This window comes from Mustela nigripes, chromosome 1 (genome assembly GCF_022355385.1).
Source record: "Mustela nigripes isolate SB6536 chromosome 1, MUSNIG.SB6536, whole genome shotgun sequence".
In the NCBI taxonomy this organism is placed as follows: Eukaryota; Metazoa; Chordata; class Mammalia; order Carnivora; family Mustelidae; genus Mustela; species Mustela nigripes.
The window spans coordinates 248,059,880-248,086,201 of NC_081557.1; the positions used below are offsets into that span (position 1 = coordinate 248,059,880).

General features: G+C 47.7%; 1 protein-coding gene across 1 annotated transcript in view; it reads right to left on the reverse strand.

Annotated features, from left to right (window-relative positions):
- The window catches only part of IGFBP7 (insulin like growth factor binding protein 7), a 77,652-nt gene extending 62,264 nt beyond the window's left edge, over positions 1–15,388 (reverse strand). The window contains exon 1 of the mRNA XM_059384554.1: positions 14,858–15,388. Within this exon, the coding sequence (XP_059240537.1) occupies positions 14,858–15,332 (475 nt within the window). The 5' untranslated portion in view covers positions 15,333–15,388. The remainder of the gene's footprint in view (positions 1–14,857) is intronic.
- Positions 15,389–26,322: the final 10,934 nt, after the last annotated feature.

Sequence of the window (26,322 nt, forward strand, 5' to 3'; positions counted from 1 at the left end):
ATGTGTTTATTAAATTGGATTAAGAGTCCAATAATTGGGATCAGGAGGGAGACAAACCAAAAGAGACTCTTAATGTCACAAAACAAACTGAGGGGTTAGGGGGAGGGGTGTAGGGAGAGGGGGGTGGGGTTATGGACACTGGGGAGGGTATGTGCTATGGTGAGTGCTGTGAAGTGTGTAAACCTGGCGATTCACTGACCTGTACCCCTGTTTATAAAAAAATAAAAAAAATGTACAGGCACCACAGACCTGTACCCCTGGGGCAAATAATGCATTATACATTAATAAAAATAATTTTTAAAAAAAGGAGTCCAATAATTATCTACTAAGTACCTGCTCTGTGCCCTTAACTTCCAGCTTTGGGGCATACCAGGGAAGCACAGCCCACAGTGGGTTCTGCCCTCAGCAACCCTGTAGTTCCCTAATGCTGGTCATGACCTGTGTCCAACAGTTGACTCCCATTATTCATGGATTTTGTATTTGTGGAGTCACTCACTCACTAAAATTTGTAACCCCCCAAATCAAATGTTCTTGTACAGGGAGAATGGCAAAACAAACAAACAAAAACAAAAACAAACAAACAAAAATATATATTTATATAAATAAAATAAAATAAAATAAAATAGATTAAGGTCTCCTAGCCGAGGTCAAACACAGCCAACCTGCCTTGTTTTGGCTCTCCTACTGTAAACAAGAATCCCCTTCACAGTCGATTATTGCCACTTTTTTCTTTTCTTTTCTTTTCTTTTACTGTATTTTTCTTTTCCTGCTGGTGATTTCACTGTTTAAAATGGTCCCCAAGTATAGTGCTGAAGTGCCGTCTGGTGTTCTAAGCAAACACACACACGGGGACAGGGTGTGTTTGATCAGCTTCATCCAAGCAGGACTTATAGGCTGTTGGTTATGAGTTCAATGGGAACAAATCAGCAATATAAATTAAGTTGTCTTTAAGCAAAAACACACATGAAACACAGTTATGTGCTGACCGGCCGGTTAACAAACACATGATCAGGAACTCAACTGCGTTGCCCCTCAGAGCAATGGCTCAGTGCTCACTAACTCAGGGCAAAGAAGAAGAATGAAGCGAATCTGTGCCTTCCTCTATTGCGGTTTAACTGGAGGGGAAAGATCACCAGAAGTCATCTTTATTAAGGGCCAAATGTGGGCCAAACACAGTGCTAAACATTTAAAATGCATTCATCATGTAACTCTCACAACCAGCCTGTGAGGGAGGTAGCAGCTTCATTTTACAGATGAGGAAACGGATGCTCAGGGAGGTTATGTATATTTCCCAAGGTCACACAGCCAGTGGTAGAATACTGTGCCCTACTACTGCCCAGTAGATGACTGGGGGAGATGATAAAATTGAGAACAGAGGTACCTGGGTGGCTCAGTCACCGGGCATCTGCCTTTGGCATAGGTCATGATCCCAGGGTCGTGGGATGGAGCCCCACATCGGGCTCCCTGCTCAACAGGGAGCCTGCTTCTTCCTCTCTAGCTCTTCTGTGCTTGTGTTTCCTCTCTTACTGTCTCTATCATGAATAAATAAAATCTTAAAAAAAAAAAAAAACTGAACAGAACTAAGACAGACAGCCGACTCAGTTGTTGTGATGGTAGAATAGGAGTTTAAGGGGCAATCTGAGAAGATGACAATTAGGACGATCTAGGCTGAGTGATGGAAGATCCTCCACTAGGTTGGGGGACCTGTAAGCTGGACAGTCACCTCTCCCTGTTGGAGATCCAAGGGTGCAGGTGACACGAAGAAGGTGGGCGTCCACCAGTATGAAGGCTCCCCTGCCCCACAGGGCACACCATAATCCACTCTTAATTATTTATTCATTTGCTCAACAAGTAATGGATCCCTACTATCCTATCCCAAGTAGAGACACCGGGAATTCAACAGTGAACAAAACCGATACAAAGCAGTGGGGCTCGTGGAACCTAGGGTCTAGTGACAGGACTGAAAGACTGAGTTGTGTGGCTTTAGGGCAGTACTTTTCCTCAAGTATGGTGGTTTATTCCAGCTTCCCTGGATACCAACAAATGCTGATGTAGAAACAGTTCCATTCTGTCTGACTCCGATAACAGCACCGAAACTGCCAAGGAGATAAGCAGCAGCCAAACCACCCGGCTGTTTGCATTGGGATGGACTGCTTAGTTTTCTAGGGCTCCCCCTTTCCCACGGTGAACCAGATATCCTGAGAAGTCGCCCTGCTGCAAGACGTTACCCATCCGCTGGATAAACAGAGCAAAAACTGGTCCATCATTATTATCCTAAGGAAACGATGTACCCCCAAGTCCACTGAAGGCTTTCTAGTTCAATGATTCTGAATCTGGCCTGCATGTTAAATCATCTAGGAGTTTTTTAAAGTCCTGCTGCCCAGGTTTCGAGAAAACCAATTACATCAGAATCCTGCAGGAGAACTTGGGCATCAGAATTTTATAGAACTCCCCAGGGGATTCTGATGTCCAGCCAGGGTCAAGAACCACTGCCTTAGAATGTGACAGAGCACACTGCGTGCAGGGAGAGTCGGTGGTTCCAGTATCCTGTCGATGACACTTAAACCCTCGGAAGCTGGTGGAGCTGAGAAGCTACCATTCCCTTCTTTCTTCTGCTCTCCACCCTATGCTGGGATGTTGATGGCACCACTTTTCAAGTAGATGCAAAGAACGGACCTAAGTGGGTACCTTCCTGAGACGAATAGGGCTGTTTATAGTTAAATGTATTGATTTTTAAATGAGTTCCTGCTAAGCTGAGGCTAATGTGAAAGCCAAAGAGGAGATTCATGAACTGCATGCAAAGGGATTTATTATTTGCACCAATAAGTCTCTAGGAGTCAAGGATAATACCCAATATGTACCTAATAAATACTAACCATACTCTTTGCCAATCTCTGATTTGGGTTCATATTCTTCTTTGGAGCAATATCTTTATTTTTCTTTGTTTTTAAATGAACCAACCAACGAACCCCCAAAACATTTCCTATTATATGCAGGGAAGAAACAGACCAATAATTTATTTGAGTGTCCTTTGGGTGCCTAGGTGGCTCAGTTAAGCATCTGCCTTTGGCTGAGGTCATGATCTCAGAGTCCTGGGCCGGAGCCCCACATCAGGCTCCCTGCTCAGTGGAAACCTGCTTCTCCCTCTTTTGGCTCATGCTCTCTTCTCTCTCTCTCTCTCTCTCTCAAATAAATAAATACATAAATAAATAATAAATGAAAACTTTAAAAAAATAATTTGAGTGTCCTTTGAATCTAAAATGTCCTCTATATCTGAAAGTGCTGTTAGAAAAAAAAGTGTGGGACCGGGAAGACAGAAATATTCCATGCTACAAAGCAGAGTGATCCCTCTGGACAGGCTCCTGGGCTTTCCCATGTAACTCTTTGCATTTGGCTGTGGGATCTCTCAGAGACGGAGGACTCCCTGTCCTGAAATCCCTGAACAAGATGGAAAGTTTTCAGGGATTTGTTTGTAAGAACATCACCCTGGCATTTTGTTGGCATAGATTTAAACACAGGTTTCAGATGTAGCCTGAAGATACATAGGGCAGAATTACATCTGGATTGGTCAAAGTAAGACATCAAGTGGGGGCGTCTGGTGGCTCAGTCGGTGGAGCACCTGACTCTTGATTTGGGCTCAGGTCATGAACTTGGGGTTGTGAGATGGAACCCGCGTTCGGACCTGCACCGGACGGGAGGCCTGCTCAAGAGTCTTTCTCTTTCCCCGCCTCCCCCAACCTCCCTGGCAAAGACATCAACATGTCACAGTCAAGGTACTTATAAACTAACTTGCATCAGGGTTTATAATCCTAAGAACAGTAAAAACTGAAATGAAACAGCGTTTACTGAAGCTCTCCTATATGACAGGTACCAAGGGTTTTCATGTATTAGCTCACTTACGATCCCAACGATTCTAAGTGGCAGACGTCACTATTATACCTGCTTTGCAAGCAAGAAAACTGCATCAAGCAGGTTAAGGTCACCCCAGTAGTTAAGTGGTAAAGGGGGGATCTGACTCGTTTGGTCTGACTCCAAAGTTCATACCCTTAGCCAATCTTTGCTGTTATTTCCTCACTTCTATCGGTCAGATTTCGGCTGCTGGGTGGCCCAGAAGTCCTAAGAACTGAAGACGATTGGTAGGGGCAGGTCTGGGGTCCGCCTTGGAGACCTATCGAGCCCATGGTCACCAGGAGGCTATGGCTGTCTCCCCAACCTCCTGGACTGGACCTGGGAGGGCCCACGGGGTTTGCGCTGATGCATGGAATAAACCAGGGTCCTAAAGCATCTAAAAAAAGCTTCATCTCAAAGAAGCCTCAAGAAAAGAACGACCACCTCCTGGCTAACATGGACCTTTCAGAGGTGGCGAGCCAACTTCTGGCTTATTCGAGCTCTGTGGCGAATTCGTGCTCCTGTGGCTCAGGAGTCTAGGGATGGAACGGGGAGGGGGGGTAGTGGTGGTGGTGGTGGTGGTGCAGACTGTGCAGAGTTCACCGTATATAAAGTTGCTGGCCAAGCTCTGTGACTAACAAAGGGTTGGGGTTGCAGAGAGAAAACCACATTTCTTTGTGCTCAGGCAGGAGAAAAGGGCAGTATACAAGGACAGGCCAGGCTGAGCGAGTGAAAGGAAAGAGGCCTCCAAGGAGGCAGCAATGCGGGAGGGGCTGCTCATGTTCCCTGGTCTCAACTCGGTCCCCACAGGCCTGCCCGGGCCCCGACAGTTCTCTTCCAGCGATCCAAAGGCTTGGTGGTGCAGAAAGAGCCAGGCTGCGTCAGCAGCTCTGATCTGAGACCTGCCCGAGCAGAGAGGGGCCTCTGGTTCTGAGGCTCTGGCCGGTCAAAACCCGGGCAGCCTCTGGCTCTCTGCCCCAGCCGGCCCTCTCCCGCTGGGCCGCGCAGCCTCTCTGCACGAATCTCTTCCCCTCGCTGCCTCTCACGGAGAGCCGCCGCTGCCTAAGCATTTCATTCTCGGTCACATGCTGCACGGCTTCCCGAGGGGGGTCCTTCGGAAGCCAGGCCCGCAGGGTAATTGCTGCCGCTGCTGCCGAAATTCACGTTCAGGTTTCTGTTCCCGGAGCACAGACTTCTGAGGGCTCCCGTGGAGAAGGAGCCGCTTCGCATCCTGCAGGCTGCCCAGGCAAACGCCTAAAGCCTCGTGTCTGTGTGGTCTCTTTCAGAACCTTCTCGATGTTCCAGGAGATCTGTTTCTTGATAAAATTTTCTCCCTTGCTTGGGGTCAGGCCAGAAGAGAGCAGAACAGATGTTAGATCTAAAGCTTTCCCCATTCAACCACTTGACCGCTGGCCTGCTAATCCGCCGTGATGTAAAGGAAATGTCTTTGAGCCCCTCTCACTCCGGGAAAAGACAAGCCTCCAAAAAAGCTGGAGCCGTCCCTTCTTCAAGAAAAACAACATGAAAGGACAGGGTGATTGAAGGCAGCTGCATTTCTGCCTGTTAGAATATTAAAGTGCTCTCTCTTTTCCTCTCAGAAAATCAAAATGGATTATGCTTGAGTTCTCAAACCCCGACAAGGATTTTCCTTCTTTTGCAAGTCATCACCTGACAAAAAATACGCTTCAATCCTGAAAGAGAGTAGCCCTACAATGAATCACAGCTTAGATATGGAGTAAATACTATTTTTTTTTTAAAGATTTTACTTATTTGACAGAGATCACAAGTAGGCAGAGAGGCAGGCAGAGAGAGAGGAGGAAGCAGGCTCCCCACCAGGCAGAGAGCCTGATGTGGGGCTCGATCCCAGGACCCTGGCGAGCGGAAGGCAGAGGGTTTAACCCTCTGAGCCACCCAGGCACACCTGGAGTACATATTATTATCCCAGCCGGGAAAACTGACACCAGAGCGGGTGGGGGGTGGGGGTGGGGGTGGGTGGGGTAGTGGGGGGGGCTAGGGGGGATGGGGGGGGGGGGACAGAGCTCAGTCAGTGCTCAGAGCTAAAATTTCAGGTGAAAGAGAACACTGGAGTGTACTGACAGTTTTCTTAGTAATTTTTCTCCTTCAGCCTAGCAAATGATCAAACGCCACATGCCAACGTTATGCTCCAAGAGGTCCTCCTTGGGAAAATATTCAGGCCAGCTGCTCCCAGCACACTGTCCCTTCAAAAGCCCTTGGCTGCAACTGAGGAGACGTCCCCATCTCGCCCTGGAGGGACTGACACTAGACGGAACTCAGGTATCTGGTGGGGTGGGGGGGTAGATACATTCATTTAAGAAATACCATCCTTCACTGAGTGTAATATGACACTTATTATAAGGTGCATCCCATTATCCCAAAAAGCCAAGTAAATTAAGACATTACCTTTGTTATCAAAACAAATTTCTATTTTACGCTCATAAAGCTCTTTTAGAACTATTTACACAGGAATGTATCATCTAACCCCTGTCAATCCATCAAAGAGAAAATATAAGCAAGATATATCCACTAGGGTATTCTTAAAACTTTTTCCACACTGAAGAGGTTTTTTATTTTTATTTTTTATTTTATTTTTAAGTAATCTCTACACCCAACGTGGGGCTCGAACTTATAATCCAGAGATCAAGAGTTGCACGCTCCACCAGCTGAGCCAGTCAGCGCCCCCTGACTCTTGTTTTAAAGTGTTTATTTTGAAATAATTTTAGGTTAATGGTGGAGAAAGACCGTGCTGAGGGTCGAGGCTGCGGGTCTAGGCACCACACTTTGAACAGCAAGCCTGTTTTTTTTTTTTTTTTTTCAGAGGGACCGACTTTGTTTATTAAAGGAACCAAGAACAAATCACACATCCTGGAACCTGGGTTACACTGAAAGATGGAAAATACCTACAGTGATTGGGTAACAAACAGAATGGAGCACAAGACAAGGCCCAAGGCAACCCCACCATGGGAAACTGCCACACTCCCTACATGGAATGTTCCAGAACCAAGGGGTTTCAGCAGCTGCCCCAACTCCAGTGACGAAATAGAACAAGGACCCTCTATGGGAGCGTCAGCTTCCTGTCTGCCTCAGAAAGACCCAGTGGGTCAGCCAAGGCTGCCTCTGTCCTGGCCACTTGGGGCTGGAACAAAGACAACCATGGACTCCTGCCGTGGGGACAGATGGGAAGACAGGTAAAATCCACAGGCTTCCTCACAGTCTGCGGAGGCTGGAAGATGGGGTATCAGGGAAGTGTTCCCACACCAGGGAATACTAGATTTACACACCAGAAATGCTGAATTCTGGCTCTGTGGATGGCTGACGGGCAGTTTCTGTGTTTGGAAACTGAGATAAGTAACTCCCCTTACCTTCCAAGGTTGCCGTGAGGAGCAAAGGGGCAAACATCCACCGTTAACCATAAATGACGCAAAAACATCAGTTATTCTCATTACCTACAAGGTAATGAGAACCCATGATGACTAATGAGAACCATGTACAGTTCTTGACCAGTTAAGAGTCAAGAGTGACTCTACACTGATTTGGTGCTACACACGGTACGGGATGGCATACATCCTGTGAAGCAGGTAACTGTTCCTTCACTCATTAAGTGGGTTATCCTGAAGTTCTGAGGGCGTTGCTTTTTCATAGTCAACCCTACTCCGAATGTGTGGGCTTGTGCCTGGCTCTCCCACTGTACGTAAGGAACTTCCTACCTTATGAACGTGGCTCAGTTTTCCTTTGAGGACCCAGAACTTCTCCGCAACCTCAGCCTGCTTTGGGGCCCAGCCCAGGCTACAGCGGGCTTCTCTCCTCCTCTTCCAGGGAACCCACCCACGCAGGCACCATCGGAGGTGGGAGCTGGGGTTCCTTCTTGCCCCTAGGGTCCTCATCAGCCTCAAACCCGCCCTCCTTTGTAGAACAGTCAAGTCAGTTCAACACATCAGCTTTTTCAAAGGCCCCAGATCATTTTGCCATTAACCCAACTTGAGATAAAAGGGTTCAGCAATTTAACGCATCAATCTGAAGTAAAACAAAACCAATTCCTCCCTCCCCCCAATCAACCAAGGCTTTCTTCTCCTCACCTCTGCACTTTCCTTGGTAGGCTTTGTGGGGGTGGTGGGCTGGTGGGTCTTATCGACCTGGAACACCCAGCCAGCGCAGTCTTGGGAAAGCTCTCCTTAGACGTTTCTAGCCCCTCCACTCACCTTCCTCAACAGTAAAGGTCTCACGGGGAAATCTTTAGAACTGCCTAAAAGAAGCTGACATTCCTTTACACACTCATAAGTCTTCTCCCACCTCGGATCTTTCTAATGCCACTCCTGGATCTAAATTACAAAAAAAAAAAAAAAAAAAAGGTTACACTCATAGGCTCCCTGGTTTAAAAGTCCTTTTGACGACAATGCAGGGTTCCTTCTTAATCGCTGCTAAAAACAAGAGCCTTACAATTAAAAACACAGATGAGGTGAGATCATTTGTGGGGTAACTTGAGGTGAAGGAAGCACCATCATCTTATCCCCTCCGAGGGGAGGAATTTAGATCGGAGGAAGGCTGGCTGCCCTTGGGCTCCATCCAAGACAGGGTTGTCACTAAACTCCCCAAAGAGGGCCTTATAAGGCAGCTTCCCGTAGAAGGCAAATCTGCAGTAAACCCAGAGGGCAGGCTCTAAGGGAAGGATGGAAATCCTATTTAGTGCCGTCAGCAGATGCCGACTTAGCTCAATCATACCACTGCATAGGTCTAGAGCATCGAAGATTTTGAAACTTGTAACAGCTTCTCCCGCATGCTTCCCCTCCTCACTTAGATTCTCTCTCAGCTCTCCGCAAGAGAAACTTTCAGACAGAATTCTCTGGACTCCTACGGGAGCATGGTACAGTATTCCACGTTTTTGTTGTTTTTTAAACCAGCAAGTTCTTCCTACTGTGTAATCTAAATGTGCCTCATGGCTACAAATTCCAGGCCCTTTAATTCCATCTCCTGAGGAATTTTAGAAAAGAAGGTCAGGCACCTTCCACTTAATAACTCATTCCTAACCATGGAGAAACATTAACTTGTTTCTTGGATGACTTTCTTTGAAAAGAATCTGAAGTCCTTTAGGATCCTTTTCCAAAGCTGCCGATTGTCTTGTCGAAAGTTTCTTCTGGCTTTCAAATCTCCCCTGAAATGCGGGGATTAAAACTGGGTAAAATAAGAATGAGCCAAAGTCCTGAAGTTTCTGTGGTCAAGAAGGGCAAAATGCGGCCAGAAAAATTTTAAAAGCTGGGGGAGACTTTTTTGGGGTCTGACTTCTTCTGTGTCTGATCGGAACGTGGATCGAGGAACGGGGATTGTGGGAGAGAAAGGAAGAGCTTCCTGAAATGAGAAAGTGTCTGTAATTCGGGAGCAGGGCTGGCTAACCAGCAAGCCATGTGACGGGTCATTTCTAAGAAAAAAAGTGCAGCACCATGCGCTCATCTCTCCCGGGTAACACACAGCTTGCCCCCGTAGGTTAGGGACCCAGATTTAACAATGCTTCTAAGATCTGGGAAGCTTAAGGTGTGAACAAGTCTAGGCATCTCTCGCTGGGATTATTCTAACAGCTTCTTAATGGGAGTCTCTGACCCCATTCTGCCCTCTTCCAGTCCATTCTAAGGGTGGCCAACACAGACTTTTAAAAAACGTAAATCCAATCACATCACTCACTAGGTCCCACTGCTCTTGTGATCACCTCTAAACCTCGAAGCATCTAAACGTCTCCCTCCATCACTGGGCTCTGTCAAGTGTCTAGCCACCTCTGCTCTCTCGTTTTGCAAGGAAGCCCCATGGAACCACGTGCCAGTCCTTTTGCGGCTAACAATACCCATCACATCTCCCTTTTAAGTCCATTCCAACTCCCAGGCCAGCTCTGCTCTAGCCAATTCCTTCACATCCCTGTCTCAGGGCCTTATTCTACAAAGAAGTCATTCCCAGCTCTTTTCCTACAAATCCGGATGAAGGCTCCTTCTTCCTCTGGGTCCGTCTTATGATGTAACTGTGTTAGCTTAACAAAGTATTGCACGGACTTCCATTCCCCCCATCCCTGGAGATAAACCAGACATTTAATAATTTAATTTTTGAATCCCTGTTTTAACTTTCCATAGAGTTCTACAGTTCTGAGTTCTACAGTTCTACAGTTGCCAGTCGCGACGTGTTTTTTCGATGCCACCAAGCAAGTCTTTGACACTCGTTGGGTGTCCTACAATCCTTTTCTGACACTGTCTGCCCAGAGACAGTGTTAGCTCGCACCGCTTAGTCCCACCAGACTATACCCACACTTTCAGATGCCCATCACAAGTCGTTTGTCACCTGTGTTTCTAACCAGCCACAGATGGGAGGTTCCAACCACTCCCTCTGGTTCAGTTAATTTGCTAGAGAGAGTGGCTCACAGAACTCAGAGAAACATTTTGCTCACACAATTACCAATTTATTATAAAAGGACACAATTCAGGAAGAGCCAGACAGAAGAACTGTGTAGGGCAAGGTATGGGGAAAGGGGTATGGTTGGAGCCTCCATGCCCTGTCTGGGAGCACCACTCCCCCAGCATCTCCAATGTTGACCGACCCAGAAGCTCTCTGAACCAGTCCTTCTGGGTATTTGTGGAGTCTTCTCTACATAAGCATGACTTAAGGATTTGATGACAATCATCGGTGATTGAACTTGATCTCCAGGCATCTCCCCTCCCGGGAGGTAGAGGGGTGGGCTTGAAAGTTCCCATGGAATCATCAAGTGGTTGGTCCCACCAGCAGGCAGCCTGCCCCTCCTCAGTCCCAAAGTCACTCATCAACACAGCAAACGATACTCGACCACCCTCCACACTTAGGAAATTCCAAAGGCTTTGGGAGCTTCGGGGCAGAAACGGAGTAAGATCACATATGTATTCATTATAAATCACAATATCCCAAGTTCATACCTCATTGGTGGATAGTAATACAACAGGAACAGCTAAATGATAGGTTCATTGTTAGGTTGCTAACTAAATGAGCTTTTCAAAGAGCCAATGTTTAAAACCCATCAAATGAAATGAGTTTCTGAAAACAAAAATCTTTTACTGAAGCTTCTTCCATTAACACAACCGTTTCTGCAGCTCTGAGCCTAATTCTTACCATAAAGGGGATGGAGAAATGTTGGGATTTCGGGGGGAAACTGACCCCCTAATGTTAGAGTTCAGGACAGCATTAGAAGGGAAGAGGAGTCAAGGGTCAGATGTATTCCTTGGCCTAGACTTCAGGAAGGCAGAACATACACGGAGAAAAGAGACAGACAGGCAGCAGGGTCCATAGCCTGCATTTCCAAACGGGAAGGCTCTTTCTTCCATGGATTCCTTTGTTTAACCAATATGTATTTACCAAGTGTCCAACTAATCGCCAGCCACTGTGTTTATAAATAATTCTAAGATGGACTCCCTCTTTCAGGATGCTCCTGGTCTAGTGGAGAGGACAGACATTCCCAGAGCCCTGTGGGGACAATGGGGAGTGCTCTACGAACCCGCAGAGCTGGTTTTTCCCTCGGGAATTCTGGTCCTTTGGCTGAAATCATCCCACGATCCTCTGCGGGGCTTGGCCCGGCCTCATTCACACGGCTCCATCCCCAGCCTCCACCCCATTTCCCTGTTGTACATTCTCAGGGCACACGCTGTTAAATGTGCTGTTTCCGTCTAAAGCTTCCAGTAAAAGCCATGAGAGAGGGATCCTGTTTATTTTATTCGAGGCTGCTCGCCCTGAGACTAGAACACCTGGCACACTCAAAATGCATTCAGCGCATGTTTAAAGCATCTACTAGTGCCAGGCAGGGATGGAGGCACAGATCAGGAAGCGAAAACTCCCTTTCCTCGCAGAGCGTACTTTCTAGTTTCATAATGACAACGCGTATCTATTGAGTGCTTTCTGTGGATAATCGCCACAACCCTGAATGTCAACGGCGACTCTGAGACAGGTCCGATTATAATCCTTTTTATTACCGTTGAGGAAGCCCAGTCCCAAGTGGTCAAGTAACTTGCCCCAGGGTAAGTGACGGGGTTAAGATGCGCACCCGAGAGTCCGGCTCTAGAGCTCAGTGTCCTAGTATTCTGGTAGAACGCCTCTTGCTTATATATACATAGTATCTGTGCAATAAATATGGTTGGAAAATGGCTGGATGCTTCCAGAGAACCGAAGGAAGACAAGGACATCATCCTGGGGGTGTGGGGTAGGTGGAGCGCAGTGGGGTAGGTTGCTTCATGGAGAAAGGGACAGGGGCTGATCCTGGAAGGCCTGGAATTCAAAGGGTGGGAAATAGTGAGGGTGTGATTGCAAACAGCAAACTGCAACATTCTGTGCCTGGAGCATGAGGGGGTGGGAGAGAAGAGGCCAAAATAATACCATTATGGTCAAGAGGTAGTTTGAACTTGGGTCCCAAAGTACTCAACACAGAGACCCAAAGTGGCTGCAATGCAATCACCAAGAAGCTCGGATTTAAAGCATCACGAACAAAGAATAAACAACATCAAGAACCAGAATAAAGGAGCGCCCTGTTCTCTTCCAACTGAGTGATTTCGTTGTAGACCTCAGCACCTCCAGAACTTTTTATCAAACTGAATTGTCAAATCCTCTCTTCCACTTGCTCAGGACATCAGGGACCTCAATCAGATCTAATGGTTCTAAATTCATGACGGCAGTTCCAAGGTTTGAGATGATTAGCTCGTTACCATTTGGACATATTTCAAGATGACGGCTTTGCCTCTCCTCACAGGCACAGAAAACAAGCAGACCAAGATCTTTCCCCAGACCGTAGGTAGGTGGTGATCTCAGAAAAGAAGGGGACAATTGGTAGGGTCTCCAGGGCTCCAAGGAAAGCACTCAAGGAGGCGAGATTGCGACTCGTAGGGATAGTTTCTCACTCATCAAGACCAGATCTGTTTGTGCATCCGTGGCTGGAGAACACTTGCGTCAGCACAGTGCTGACGTGTACTAGATGCTCCAGAAATGCCGGTAAACGGGATGAACAGGAACACCCCCTTCCTCTCAATACTTGAGGAAGCCTAACTCAAGTTTCTCCTCGGGGCAGAAATGGCTGGAGGAATCTAGAAAACGCATCTCGTAGTCTTTGCAGAGCCCTTGGACTAAATGGCACAGAAAGAAACAGCACTGTCAGGTTTGCCTGTCACATCAGGAGAAATAGATCAGGAGATCTGGTTTTGGCCCCATTCATCTCTGCTGTAGAAAAGTATACTGGTAGACCTCACGGTCTTTTCTGCTTTCTATGGCGTAATAATAAACGGTCCCAGGCACTAGACCCATATCTCTAAATTTAGTTTGGGAAGAAAAGGCTAATTTATGTCAAAGTTGCCAGTTTTAGATGCTATTTCCCTTAACATTTTCCCAGAAAAAAAGAAAAACCAGGTCCGTATCTTCATGGGGTTTGCAGTCTGAAAAGATGCTGAGAAACTGGGTATACCTGGCATCAGGTGATGGGACTATTCTATACGATTATTCAGTCTCAAGATGTTATAATCCCACTGTGTATTTAGAGACGCACATAGTAGGAGAGAAAAAGGAATAAAACCAGCCAGAATCAGCAACAATGCTTAAACAATCACCCAGTGAACCTTCCGCTCTGATAAGCAAGTACCAGTCCTTTGGAAAGACTATGGGGAAAATTTCCCCTTGGAAGGTTTATAAGAAAAATCGCAGTATTTGGAATGAATTTTTAAACTGCACACATTTCTCTTTTCAGGAAATGACTGATAAATTAGATCCAAAAGAACAAATGACTGTGTTTCTGTTGGAAAAGTCTGTGAATTAGTTTGGGTTGTGATTTTCTAAGTTTAAGGTGACAGTAATCTAAGGAGTCAACAGTAAGTTACATGACTTAAGGCTTTCAGTAGTGAACTCTGAAATTAGTGACATATGACCTATCAGAGTATGGATTTCTGGGAAAAGCTCTAAAAAAAGAATTATTTGGAAAGTGTGGGGAAAAGTCTGGGCTGTGCTTAAGGAAGCAACTGCTTCTGTCATTTCAAGAGAACTGCCTCCTTCCCTTTCTCTACATTGGCTGGGGCTGGGGCCAGGAGAGGGACTGCCAAGGTTGGATCTCTAGCTTTCCCTTGAAATTACTGCCTACGGAAAATGTTATTTCAGACAGAGTTAAAATCTCTGAGGTCTCTTTCCCCTTACAAGTCCAGACACTTATTTATTTTCCTCTTTCATTTATGGCAAGTTTGGACCTGTCTGGAATTAAAATAAATGATCTAACATAACCTCAAAGGCATTCCTGCTGAACCGGGCATCCTGGGGACGAGTTACACAAAAATGGGACAAGAAAGAAAACAAAATGGTCATCAGGTTCATAATATAAACTACATAAAAACATTCTTCCAAGAGTTTGTACCTCTTGTCCACAAATAATTAGCTAGACTACTGTTTGAGAATCTTTAATTTCCAGTAAGTGAATTACTCTAATATTAAGAACCATAAAATCCAATTTTCAAAATTCTTACAGCCTATCCAATTAAACGCAGGATAAATAACTTCTTTGAAAGTCCTTGCTTTGCACTTCATCGTCAAACTCTTTCCCCCTCTCTGACTTCACTTCTACCTACCCACCCAAGCCAAGAAAGGACGAGGAAGAGGGCCTCCCTGGCTTTCCCAAGGAGTGGGGGCAGCTTTTGCGAATCGACTTGCCATCTGAACGTACATACACTCTCCAGTCCTCACTTCTGGGCGCACGCAACAAGCTATCAAAATAAAACCAGAGGGAGAGAGAGAGGGAGAGAGAAGAGGGGGCGTCGTCCACGCTTCCCGGCGGCGCCAACTCCTCCCTTCGCCTCCGTCTCCCCCCCGCCCCCCCGGGATGCCCGCTGGGTCGTCGCGGGGCACCGCGACGGCGGACGCCCTGTCGGGTCTGATCCGCCAGGGGGCGCGCGGCCGCCCGGGCGGGGTCGGAAGGGAAAGTGCTCGTGCCCACCTTGCTCGCAGGTGCCCTTGCTGACCTGGGTGACGGCCTTCTCCCCGCGGCTCTCGGCCCGCAGGCTGGCGGCGCGCAGCTGGCACCCGCTGGGGTAGGTGACGCCGTCGCTGCCGCACACCGGGTAGCGGCTCTTGCACACGCACACGCCGCTCACCTCCGGGCCGCCGGCTGCTGCCCCGGCTTTACCCTTCCGCCTCTTGCGGCTCTTCACGCACTCCATGCCCGGCGCGCAGTGCCCCCTGCCGGCGCCGCCGCCCCCGCACGGCTCGCCCTCGCCGCGGGCGCACACCGGGCAGCAGCCGCACGCGTCGCGGGTCTCGCCCAGCGGACAGCCCCGCGGGGGCAGGGGCGGGCAGGCGGCCGGCTCGCAGGGGCCGCAGGCGTCCGAAGAGGAGGAAGAGGAGAGGGGCAGGAGCAGGAGCAGCAGGCCGGCGGCGCCGACGAGCAGGACGCTCAGCGGCGGCCGCTCCATGGCTGGGTGCGGAGGCGGCGGGAGCGCGAGTGAGTGCGGTCCCGCGGCCCCGCGCTTTAAACCCGGCGCCCCGCCCGGCCCGGCCTCGGGAACCACACCCCGGGGCGGTGAGAGCTCGGCCGCCCCGCCCGCGCCGCGCCTCCCGGGACCGCCCGGCTCCAGCGCGCCCCTGCCGGCGGGGCGGGCTTGCGCGCGGGCCCGGGGCGCTCGGCCTCGCGTCGGCTGCGCTCGCCTTCTGCCTCCCGGCGCGCCGCCCCCGCTGCGCCCGGGGCCCTGCGCTCAGCCCCGCGCCCCGGCCCCCAGTCCCTCGGGGTCGCCCGCGGGGACGGCGCCTGTCCCAGCCCCGATGTGTATACTTCTTGACGACAACAACGACTTCGTGACGACCCTGTGTTTAATCGATTAAATTCTCCTTGGGCCTGGGACACCTGACTGCTGATGACTCTTTTAAGAACAAATCGTGTTTAAAACGCCACGGGGGGATTTGTGTCCCCGTCGGCCACAGACCGGCTGTGGTCTCGGGTGCCGGGCTAAGAGGACAAACCATTGCCAAGCACTCCTCTTTTTTGAAACTTCCTAATTGACTCCTCCCCCAGTGCTCCCTTATGCCAAGTCAAGCTCAAGTGTGAGTTCTGGAATTCATGAGAGAGCTGCTTCATCGCCTTGGGTTCATTCTAAATTGTGGTGCATCTCCATCACACCTCTCCAGGGAGCAGGGCACCGCTGGGTGTGCCGCTGAGGCACCCGAAGCAATTTCCCCTGTAGTCGCATGAGGTGTTTGATACAAACGACTGACATTTCCTCCTCCATCTCCCTGTAAAGTGCTCTGCAGACTTACCCTCGAAGGCTCTTTTTCTGAGAGTGTGCCCTTAGAAATCCCTCCTATCCAGACCTTTAAATTCTGTCTCTTTTTATTGAACATACAACCCTGCAACGTGCGTCATTCTACATGTCTTTTAGTTCTTTAGAGTTCTTTTTTCTTAGTATAAATCCAAGGATTTATGGGATTGCTGACTCCAAGTGTGCGGTTCACGATGCCACCGACAATGTGATGTCAGTCTCATCGGCTTTCCTAGGATTCCTTTGTAAACTTTTTTGAAAATTATACAATCACAAAATTTATTCAGGTAATAAAAAAATGAAGCACCCTTCTCTCTAGAAAACCTAGCACTCCTTTTTGGCGTCTCCTTAGATATTCTCGGAAAGTGACACTTTTCTTTACGAGGTCATATGTGGACATGGCCATTGTTTAGGAATGATGAGAAGTCTTTGGAGCAGAGTTTTCCTATATATTCTTGCCTTCGTCCCACTGTGAGATACAGTTTACATGACCCAGTATACGGTCCCAAACTGAAACAAATCCAGAGCGCACTCTGGTATTTCCTGTTCCGTTGCAATGTTGTGAGCTCATTGGTCAAGTTCCACTAAGATGATGATGACCCACTGTGACTATCCTGTCACAGTTTTACCTTCCCCACAACCTGACCGGAGAAGGAGGAGTCCAGGGCAAGTAGTTTACTTGAGAGGCCACATAAGGACACACCAGTTGCAGTGGGGTTTGGGGAGGCTGATGGACATGGACAGAAAGGGAAGACAGGCAGCAAAGGTGCTTATCAAGTTAGTTCCCTGGTGGGTGTGTGGCTGAATGAAGCCCTGAGGCTCTACATGTTGTGTGTGTGTGGGGGGGGGGGGGGCATAGGACACTGACAGCAGCTGTATGGTGTCCTGAAACCCTGCATCAAAGCCAGCAGTAAGAATGCAAGCCTGTGGGACAGTTGAATTCCTTTGGGGGTCCTCACTGCCCAGGAAGCAGAAGAGCAGTGGCGTTCTTGTCACTGAAGGGGGCGCCTGGGCTGTGTGATAGCGCCACTAAGGAGACCTGCAAATAGGCACAGATGTGGTTATTCAGAAGAAGGAGAAATGGCAGGAAAATGGAGCCTGAGGACAAAGCCATATGACAACTCCTTGCCTGCAAGAAAGAAGATATTATCACCAGTTCAGCTTTCGTTCTAGTCCGTTGAAAGGCCTGGGTCTGGAGAAAGGATTATGTCATTTGCAGATAGAGGGAACTTTATACTTCTTCCTGTTTAATCTTGATGCCTCCCCCCCACCCCTTGCCTAACTGTCCTGGGTAGAGCCTCCAGTTTAATGTGGTAAGAAGTGGTAAGAGTGGGCATCCTTGTCTTGGTTCTGACCTTAACCTTAGAAGGAATGTTTTCTTTCACCACTAAGGATAATGTTGCCTGTGTTTCATAGATGATCATATTAGGTTGAGGAAATTCTTTTCTTTCTTTCTTTTTTTTTTTTTTAAAGATTTTATTTATTTGTTTGACAGAGACAGAAAGGAGGCAGAGAGGCAGGCGGGGGGTGGTGGTGGTGGGGAAGCAGACTCCCCGCTGAGCAGAGAGCCCTATGTGGGACTTGATCATGACCCTGAGATCATAACCTGAGTGGAAGGCAGAGGCTTAACCCATGGAGCCACTCAGGTACCCTGAGGAAATTCTTTTCTGTCCCCCATTTTGTTGAGTGCTTTTATCACCAAGAGTTGGAATTTTAACTCTCAAATTGCTAAATGCTTTTTTTGGATCTGTTGAGAGGATCAATTAAAGATGTGTTTCATTCCATTGATATGGCATGGCAAATTAATTGATTTTTGACCGTTAAATCAAACTTGCCTGCTTGGGATAAAATCCCACTTAGTCATGGTTATCGCCCTTTTTTATGTGTTTCTGGGTTTGGTCTGCTAATATGCTGTTGCAGGGTTTAGGCATCTGCATTCATTGGCAATATTGGACCACAGCTTGCTTTGTTTTTGGTTTTGGTGTCAGGGTGATAGTGGCCTCAGAGTGAGTTAGGAATATTCTCTCATCTTCTGTTTTTGTTTGTTTGTTTGTTTTTGAAGAGATTCTGAAGAGCTGGTATTAATTTTTCCTCAGATGTTTAGCAGACTTCACCCGTGAAGTCATCTGGGTCCCGGCTTTTCTTCACGGACTGTATTTTGTTACTAACTCAATCTCTTTACTTGTTATACATGCGTATTAGTTTGCCGGGCTGCCATAATCAAATACCAGAGATAAGGTGGTACAAACAACAGAAATTTCTTTTTTTTTTTTTTAAGATTTAATTTATTTATTTGACAGACAGATCACAAGTAGACAGAGAAACAGGCAGAGAGAGGGGGGAAGCAGGCTCCCCGCTGAGCAGAGAGCCCAATGTGGGGCTCGATCCCAGGACCCTGAGATCATGACCTGAGCCGAAGGCAGAGGTTTAACCCACTGAGCCACCCAGGCGCTTCCAGAAATTTATTTTCTTACAGCTCCAGAGTCTCGAAGCCCCAGATCAAGGTGCTGGGCGGGTTGGTTTCCTCGAGGGCTATAAGGGCAAGCTCTTCTCCCTACTCCAGACAAGGTGCCGGTCACAAAGTACTAAGCCGCCCCTCCTTCGCTAAGCAAGACTACTACTTGACCTAAATAAAAACTTGAAAGAAAAAAAAAAAAAAGACTGCTGCTTTACCAATTATTTCTATTACTCAAGTCTGCCTTCCCTATGGATGAGAATGATTGAGATAATCATAGAATTGCTTCATCCAGAGTGAACTCCTGCCTCCTTAGACCATCCCCAAAATTACTCAGACGAAGTCCAAATCCTATAATCGGTTCTTTCCAACACTCTTAACTGTGGGAACTCTGCCGCCCAATGGCTCTTGCTACATTGAGTACGAAAGCCGATGTATTCGACTACAGGTGTGTTCCTGGTGACCTTTGGATGAAGGTCAATGGCACATGAGAGATTCGTTTCCCAGCTCCTTAGTTTCTATCTATTCCAGCTCAACATTCCTCCACCCCAACCCATAGCACACTCCCAAACCCTTTGCCAATGGGCCATGTACCTAGCAAGCATCTTTCTGGGGTGGGGGGCATCTCCAAGACTTCCTAGTCCAGCAAACTTCTATGGCACCTGTGGGAGGCTGAGGGAGCCATGTGGCCTGCTCTGCTGTGTCCCTCTGTGCCCTGCCTCCCCAGTAGACATCTAACTGGAAAATGGACTACCTGTCTCCCATTTTTGCAAATACCATAAGTATATTGGCTCCCCCCACCCCCTTGGCTTCTTTGGGTGGGAAGGGGCAGGCATGGAAGGGGAGGAAAACCCTTCTGTGTCCTCCACGAGGCTGTCATTGCCCCCCACCCCCCACAACCTGCTTATATAGAGCAGGGGTGAGTGTATCTGATGGGGTTGATTGTTGTAGGCCATTTAGCACTGGGAAACATTCTGGTGGCTCTTTTGAAGAATCTGGGGACAAGAAGCATCTGTAGTTGTGGGTTGTGGATCCTAGTTCCATTTCCAGGCACCGGAAAAGTTGTTCTATCTAACAGTCTGTTACGATAGACACTCATCATCTTTATCATCATTTCATTTTCTCCTCCTCTCCCTCCCCCTCCTTCATCATCACCAGTAAGTAGATTGTCAGGTGGTGGGATGGCGCGTGAATGATGTCCCCAGCCTAGGCAAACGGCACACGAAGAGGATGAGGCCAGTGGGAAGGATTTTGGCACATCCCAACAACGGGAAAAACTCCAGCACCGCTGAAGCGAGGTGTGCATGGGGAGCCTTGGGGAGAAATGACTCTGGAGAGAAGGCAGATACGAGATGATCAGGGTTTCTGCACACCATGCCCACGACTCTGGACCCGAGCTCATAGATGTCAGTGAGCTGTTGAAGGATGCAGGGGAGAGGCAGGATCAGGTTTACAGCATAGGAAGGTCAGTACAGAAGAGTCAAATGGATTCAAATAGGGACAGACTTGAAGGAGTGTCATTTCTACAAACTAGGGGCTACCTTTAGCCTTTGGAGTGTCTTTATATAAACCAGAAGAAAGCCCCCCCCCCCTTCTTGGGCAGATACAGCACAGGGGGTGCAAGACTTGGCAAGTAGATGGTGTCTTTGTGCCAAGAAGAAGTTGCCTCTTCCTCCTGGGAGGAGAACTAAGCCCACACCAAAATACACGGCGCGGCAAGTGAAGGGAGAGCTGAGTTTCAGCCTCACTCACTTCCTGTGTGCACAGTGCACAGCCTTACAGGGCAGCCCAACCCGGTGCCAACCTTGGGTCTGATACAGAATGGGCACAGAGTTCAATATTTTTTTTTAATAGAAGATTTTATTTATTTATTTATTTGACACAGAGAGATCACAAGTAGGCAGAGCAGCAGGCAGAGAGAGAGAGAGAGGGAAGCAGGCTCCCTGCTGAGCAGAGAGCCTGATGCCGGGCTCGATCCCAGGACCCTGAGATCATGACCTGAGCGGAAGGCAGAGGCTCAACCTACTGAGCCACCCAGGTGCCCCCTGAGTTAAAATTTTTTAAAAGTCAGTAGACAAGAGACAAGATAACTGGGCAACTGCTACTGTCCACTACAACTCCCATCCAGGCAAGAATCGAGGAGGGCTTGAAGTGGGCTGTGGCGAGGGGAAGTCGCGGAAAGGACCACGTCATCTGTTGCCTATCCCAGAGGCCTCCGTGAGCACAGGGAGTACTGCTCATACCTCTGTCGGGACGACAGGCATCAATCAAGATTGCCCTGGACAACAGGGACATGCAGTCATCCTAAATGGAGGGCAAGGGATGGGTGAGAGTTATTTTTGTTGTTTGTTTGTTTGTTTGTTTGTTTTTTTAAGATGTAGAACATACAGGTCTTTGAAGGTAACTGTGAGAGGAAGTCAAGAGAAAAACCTCAAAATTTCTGGCCTGGGAGACTTGGTGAAAGCTGCTGCTGAGGCAGTTTTGTGTTGAGAGGAGCGGATGAGTTTGATTTTGGCCGTGCCGATTCTTTACAAAACCAGGTCTGTCCTTTTTGGACAGTTCTAGAAAGGTAAGGGGAGGCTCCCTAGTGATCATACCACATTGTCATAGAGACATTGCAGGAAATTTGACTTAGAGTCAGAGCCCTTGATGTTGGTTCTCTCTATGTGAAGTCCCTCAATGATAAAATCTCATTGTTTAATAAAGGACAGAAACCGATTTCTTATCAGCATTCTACATCTGATCTCTTAAAAGAGCTATAGCTATGCAGGGAAATAGCTAATGATATAATTGAAAAGGCATTAAAAGCCTATAAAATTCAATATTGGAGACACAGAACTTGAAGGACTCTCTAGAGGTCATGGAAAGCAAGATGATGCCGGAGCATGCCATTAGCCCCAGTCGTAAGTCATCAGGGGCACAGAGATCCCTGAAGGACTTTTAGAGATCATCAAGGCAGACAGTCTCTCTCTCTCTGCTCTATTATCTGACAACCTTTCAAGATTTCAGAAGGTCACTGAATCACAAGCTGACTTCCAAACATACACAATTGCAAAGAAAATTTAGGTTTTACGCTCTAATCCTCACTGTAGCAGACATACCACACGAGCCTGTTAAATCTCTGGGAGCTTCGTTTCCTGGCTGAAAATTCATTATTTTTCACTTTAACTTTGAATTAACATAGAATTCTACATTTGCATCCCCCTATAAAATGAATTAGAGAAGCATTGCTTCCTGTGACAACAAGTAGAGAGAAATCTCCTTGGGTTATTCCATAATTAGGCCCCATCCTTTTTTGTTATGGGGGAAATGATATGATCATTTGGTGGTAAATGAGGCAGTGCCCCCATATTAATCTTCTAGTTGCCCGATCCCATAACTCACCGTAGCAAAGTAGAAAAATAAAAAATAAAGAATGTCTCCTCATCGTTGCTAGAGGCCTGGGAGAATATCAAGCCGGGATGAATAAAATATTTTCAGGGAATAAGTGGTTCAGGCACAGACTTAACTGTGAGGAAAACTTTGTGCTTATGGGGGGGTTATATGGGTGTCAGAAAGTCTGTGAGGATATTTATCCCGAGAGCTTTGATCCTTTCCCTTCAGAACAGATCGTCAGCGAGGGCGTAAAGATGTTGAGTAACAAATTTTCTTTCACTGATAACTGCTTTGCTTTGTTCTCAAAGCTTGTTAAGGGAGTAGAATAACAACATTCCTTTCACTGATGCTAAAGATTCACTTTTTTAAAAGCTGATAACCAAAAGACAGGATTGTTACTTTATCGGTGACTACAATGTAGCTACCTGGCTGGTGTGTCAGCCTCCTGGGTGAGTAACAAGCTAATTCCGGTATCGTCACCAACCAGAGCCATCTAGTGTCAGATCCAAATCCCTAACACCAAGGCACCTCCCTCATTACTGCCATCTCCTCGCATTAATGCTTTATAAAAATGGTTGCTTTTTTTTTTTTTTTAAAGATTTTATTTATTTATTTGGCAGAGAGATCACAAGCAGGCAGAGAGGCAGGCAGAGAGAGGGGGGGAAGCAGGCTCCCTGTCGAGCAGAGAGCCCGATGCGGGGCTCAATCCCAGAACCCCAGGATCATGACCCGAGCCAAAGCCAAAGGCAGAGGCTTTAACCCATTGAGCCACCCAGGCGCCACAATGGTTTTTGTTTTTTTTTTTTTTAAGATTTTATTTATTTATTTGACAGACAGAGATCACAAGCAGGCAGAGAGGCAGGCAGAGAGAGAGGGGGAAGCAGGCTCCCTGTCGAGCAGAGAGCCCGATGTGGGGCTCCATCCCAGAACCCCAGGATCATGACCCGAGCCGAAGGCAGAGGCTTAAACCACTGAGCCACCCAGGCGCCCCACATAATGGTTGCTTTTTAAGAGAAATATTGATGTGCCAGAACAGAGGGAATACTGGAAAAAGTCCCTCTTCTTTTGATTCTTGTTGAGTGGGATTCTCTTAGGTCATTTGAGTCTATTCCTATGCCTAATTGAGAAGTAACCTTTTTAGGTTTTTTCAAGCTTCAGAGAAGACCTTTTTATCCTCGGGTTCTGGAAGCCCATGAGGTGTACTGGTGGTTGGCTTCATAGTCAAGGCCTTCAGCAGCAGGGGAGGTGCCCCAGGGATATTCTTACTGCAGAAAAAGTGATTTGGGGATACGAAAGTCAAGAGAGGGGAGAGGGGATAGAACTTTAAGAGACGGGAACTCATGTCTCTTTAGCTTTTGGTGAAATCCCTCATGTCCTGTGTGTGATCCCATGTCTCAGGCCTTTGTGGGACAGGATAACTGACAGCTGGTGGGGATGGGGTTCCTGGAGACATGAGCAGCCCCCAGGGTGGGAAGCAGACCCAACTGAGGTGTCCTGTCAGTACACAGTGGGGGTAGTAGGAGGGGCTTTGACGATGTGGCAAAGGTTCCTGTGAGGGAAACCTTTCACCTTTTCAACCAAGACATGTCCGTGTGGTGACGGACATTTCCAAGTTCAGGAAACTGGCTTAATGTGAGAAAGCAATACTTTCCAGCTTCATGTACCTCTCAGAAGACAGCCCGATGAATCTTTTTTGGTTACATTCTTAATGTAATTCTATACCACAGGCATTTGCAAGAAGAGGTTCACTGGGGACCCAATTAAAGCTATTCTCTGGTATAACTGCCTCAAACCAATTAGAACATATAAAATTTTTAATCTGGGCCTCTTGAGGCAGCTCTGGTCAATCGAAGGTTTAGAACTAAATAAGTACTGTTGATTAACCACCCCCCACCCCCTTGATAAGAAAAATGGCAGGCTTCATAGAAAATTTTTAATAGATTATTTTATTTTATTTTAAGGCTTTATGTATTTATTTGACAGAGAGAGAGAGAGATCACAAGTAGGCAGAGAGTCAGGCAGAGAGAGAGAGGGGGGGGGGGAAGCAGGCTTCCTGCAGAGCAGAGAGCCCGATGCGGGACTCGATCCCACAACCCTGACATCATGACCTAAGCCAAAGGCAGAGGCCTAACCCACTGAGCCACCCAGGCGCCCCTTAATAAATTATTTTAAAACGTGTCCCCCAGCAGCATCACTGGACCCTTCCCCTCTGACCTCGCTGACCTGCCAAACCAAACGTCTCCCAGTTCCCTGAACGTGCCATCCTCGCCTGCACCGTCTTCTTCTGGAGTTCCCTACAGAAGCTAACATTTATCTCATTCCCAAATCCTATTCTCTCTCTGAGACGGAACCCTGCCTGCCTCCTTTGCCCCCATTCCCTTCTGAGGGTCGTGCTTCCGAACCCCAGCCAAGCCCTGACTCGGCTGTTGCGGGATCTGTGTGATGCCCGCCTGCGGGTGTAGACCTCCGCGGTCCTCCGCGGTCCTGAGCCGCCTGAGTCTCGGTTCCTTCTTCCCGGGCTGTCTCGGGTCGGCTGCTCGCGGCCACTCCTCTCCCTCTTCCGTGTGTGCTTCACGCTCATGTCCCCACCGCAGGCTCCCCACGGCATCTGCGATGGATTTGACCTCGATTCCAGCCTGCAGCCTGCGGGTCCATCCACCCTGTCCTGCTCTCCTTGGCCGAGCCCGTTCTCTCTCCCCGGGGGTTTCCGGGTAGGAGGCCATGACTGCGCCCCTTTGGAATTTGGTTGCCACAGTCTCTTCCTCTCTTTTTGGGGTTCTATTTTTAAAACATTTAGCGCTGGAAGGTTTGGGGTGTGGGGGGGGACCCTTCTCAGAGGGCTGAGGCGATCTGCTCGGACTCCCAGAGCATCCTTGCTCGTACATCGCTGTCTGTGGGAAGAGCCTTCTCTAACCCTCAGGTCTGGCAGTGGGGTCCCTCCGGGGCACATTTTGGGTCTTTGCTTTACTGCCCTGAATCCAACCACCAGACTGTACAATTGCAAGGATAATGGGTGCCTTTAAAACTGATTTACTATTTCTGCATCTCTAGCACTCAGGCCAATACGTGATGAATGAATGAATGAATGAATGAATGAATTTCTCTGTACATCTCCCACTGGTTAGCTTTCTGTTATCGAAGACAACTCAGCACCGTACATTATGTGTATATTCTATTTAAATATAAATATATAAAATTTGGGGGGATCCCTTTTTTCTCTTATTCCGGTTTCCAGCACTTTCTAGGTTTATGAGCCCGAGTAAGTAACTTAACCTGTCTGTGCCACAGTTTTCTCATCTGTAACAGGAGGATGAAAATTGTACCTACCTCACAAAGTTGTAGGGACATTAAATGAACTAATACTCATAGACCACTTGGAACAGTGCTTTGGGCATAACTAACCCTCAATAAATGTTATTATTCCATTATTTCTTCCACATTCCACAGTGTTTTCATAGGATTACTAAACCAATGAGTTTGTTAAAATTCATGAATAGACTCAAATAGATCGCTGTTTGAACTTCCCCTCTCACTGAGTTGGGGGAATTATATAAACACAGCTTGATTTTTCTTTTTCTTTACCCCCCACTTGATTCCTCTCATATTTTTTTTGGGAGGGACTGAGGTGTGAGGGGGTTGCATGGGTAGCTCTGTTGGTATAACTTAGGGCTAAATGACTTTGCAGACCACACTTAGAATGTTAGAGACGCCTAATGTTTGTCTTAAGTTTGAAAATCTTTCAGTAGTTCTACAAGCTGCCCGCCCCACCCCCGCCTTTTAAGCAAACTTGTGTGAATACTGATGAAGTTAAAATGGGACAAGATGGAAACCAGTTTATGTAGCGCTGGTCTTTCTAGCCAAACCGGCACGACTTCCATGCTGGCTTTCTGAGCCACCTGCTGATGAGAAGGTCTCTAGGAGAACAGTCCTTAGTCTTGACAAAGACGGCGTCCTCCATACCCGTGGAGTTCTTCAGTTTCCAGTGGCTTCTTTAGGACCTACGGAGGTTTGGGGACTCTCATTCTTTTAAAATAAGCAATAAGGCAGGGGTTCCAAGGCATCAGAGGGGTTTCCTATTGCTCTTTAATTCTCTATCTCAAAGAATAGTAAATGACATTTGAATATTCCCCATTCTGGTTGCAGCCCCTGCAGGTGAGACACATTTTTTCAAAAGGCTAAGCAGTTCTAGTTCTTATCTCTATTTATTTATTTATTTGACAGACCAAGATCACAAGTAGGCGGAGAGGCAGGCAGAGAGAGAGAGAGGAAGGGAAGCAGGCTCCCCGCGGAGCAAGGAGCCAGATGTGGGGCTCAATCCCA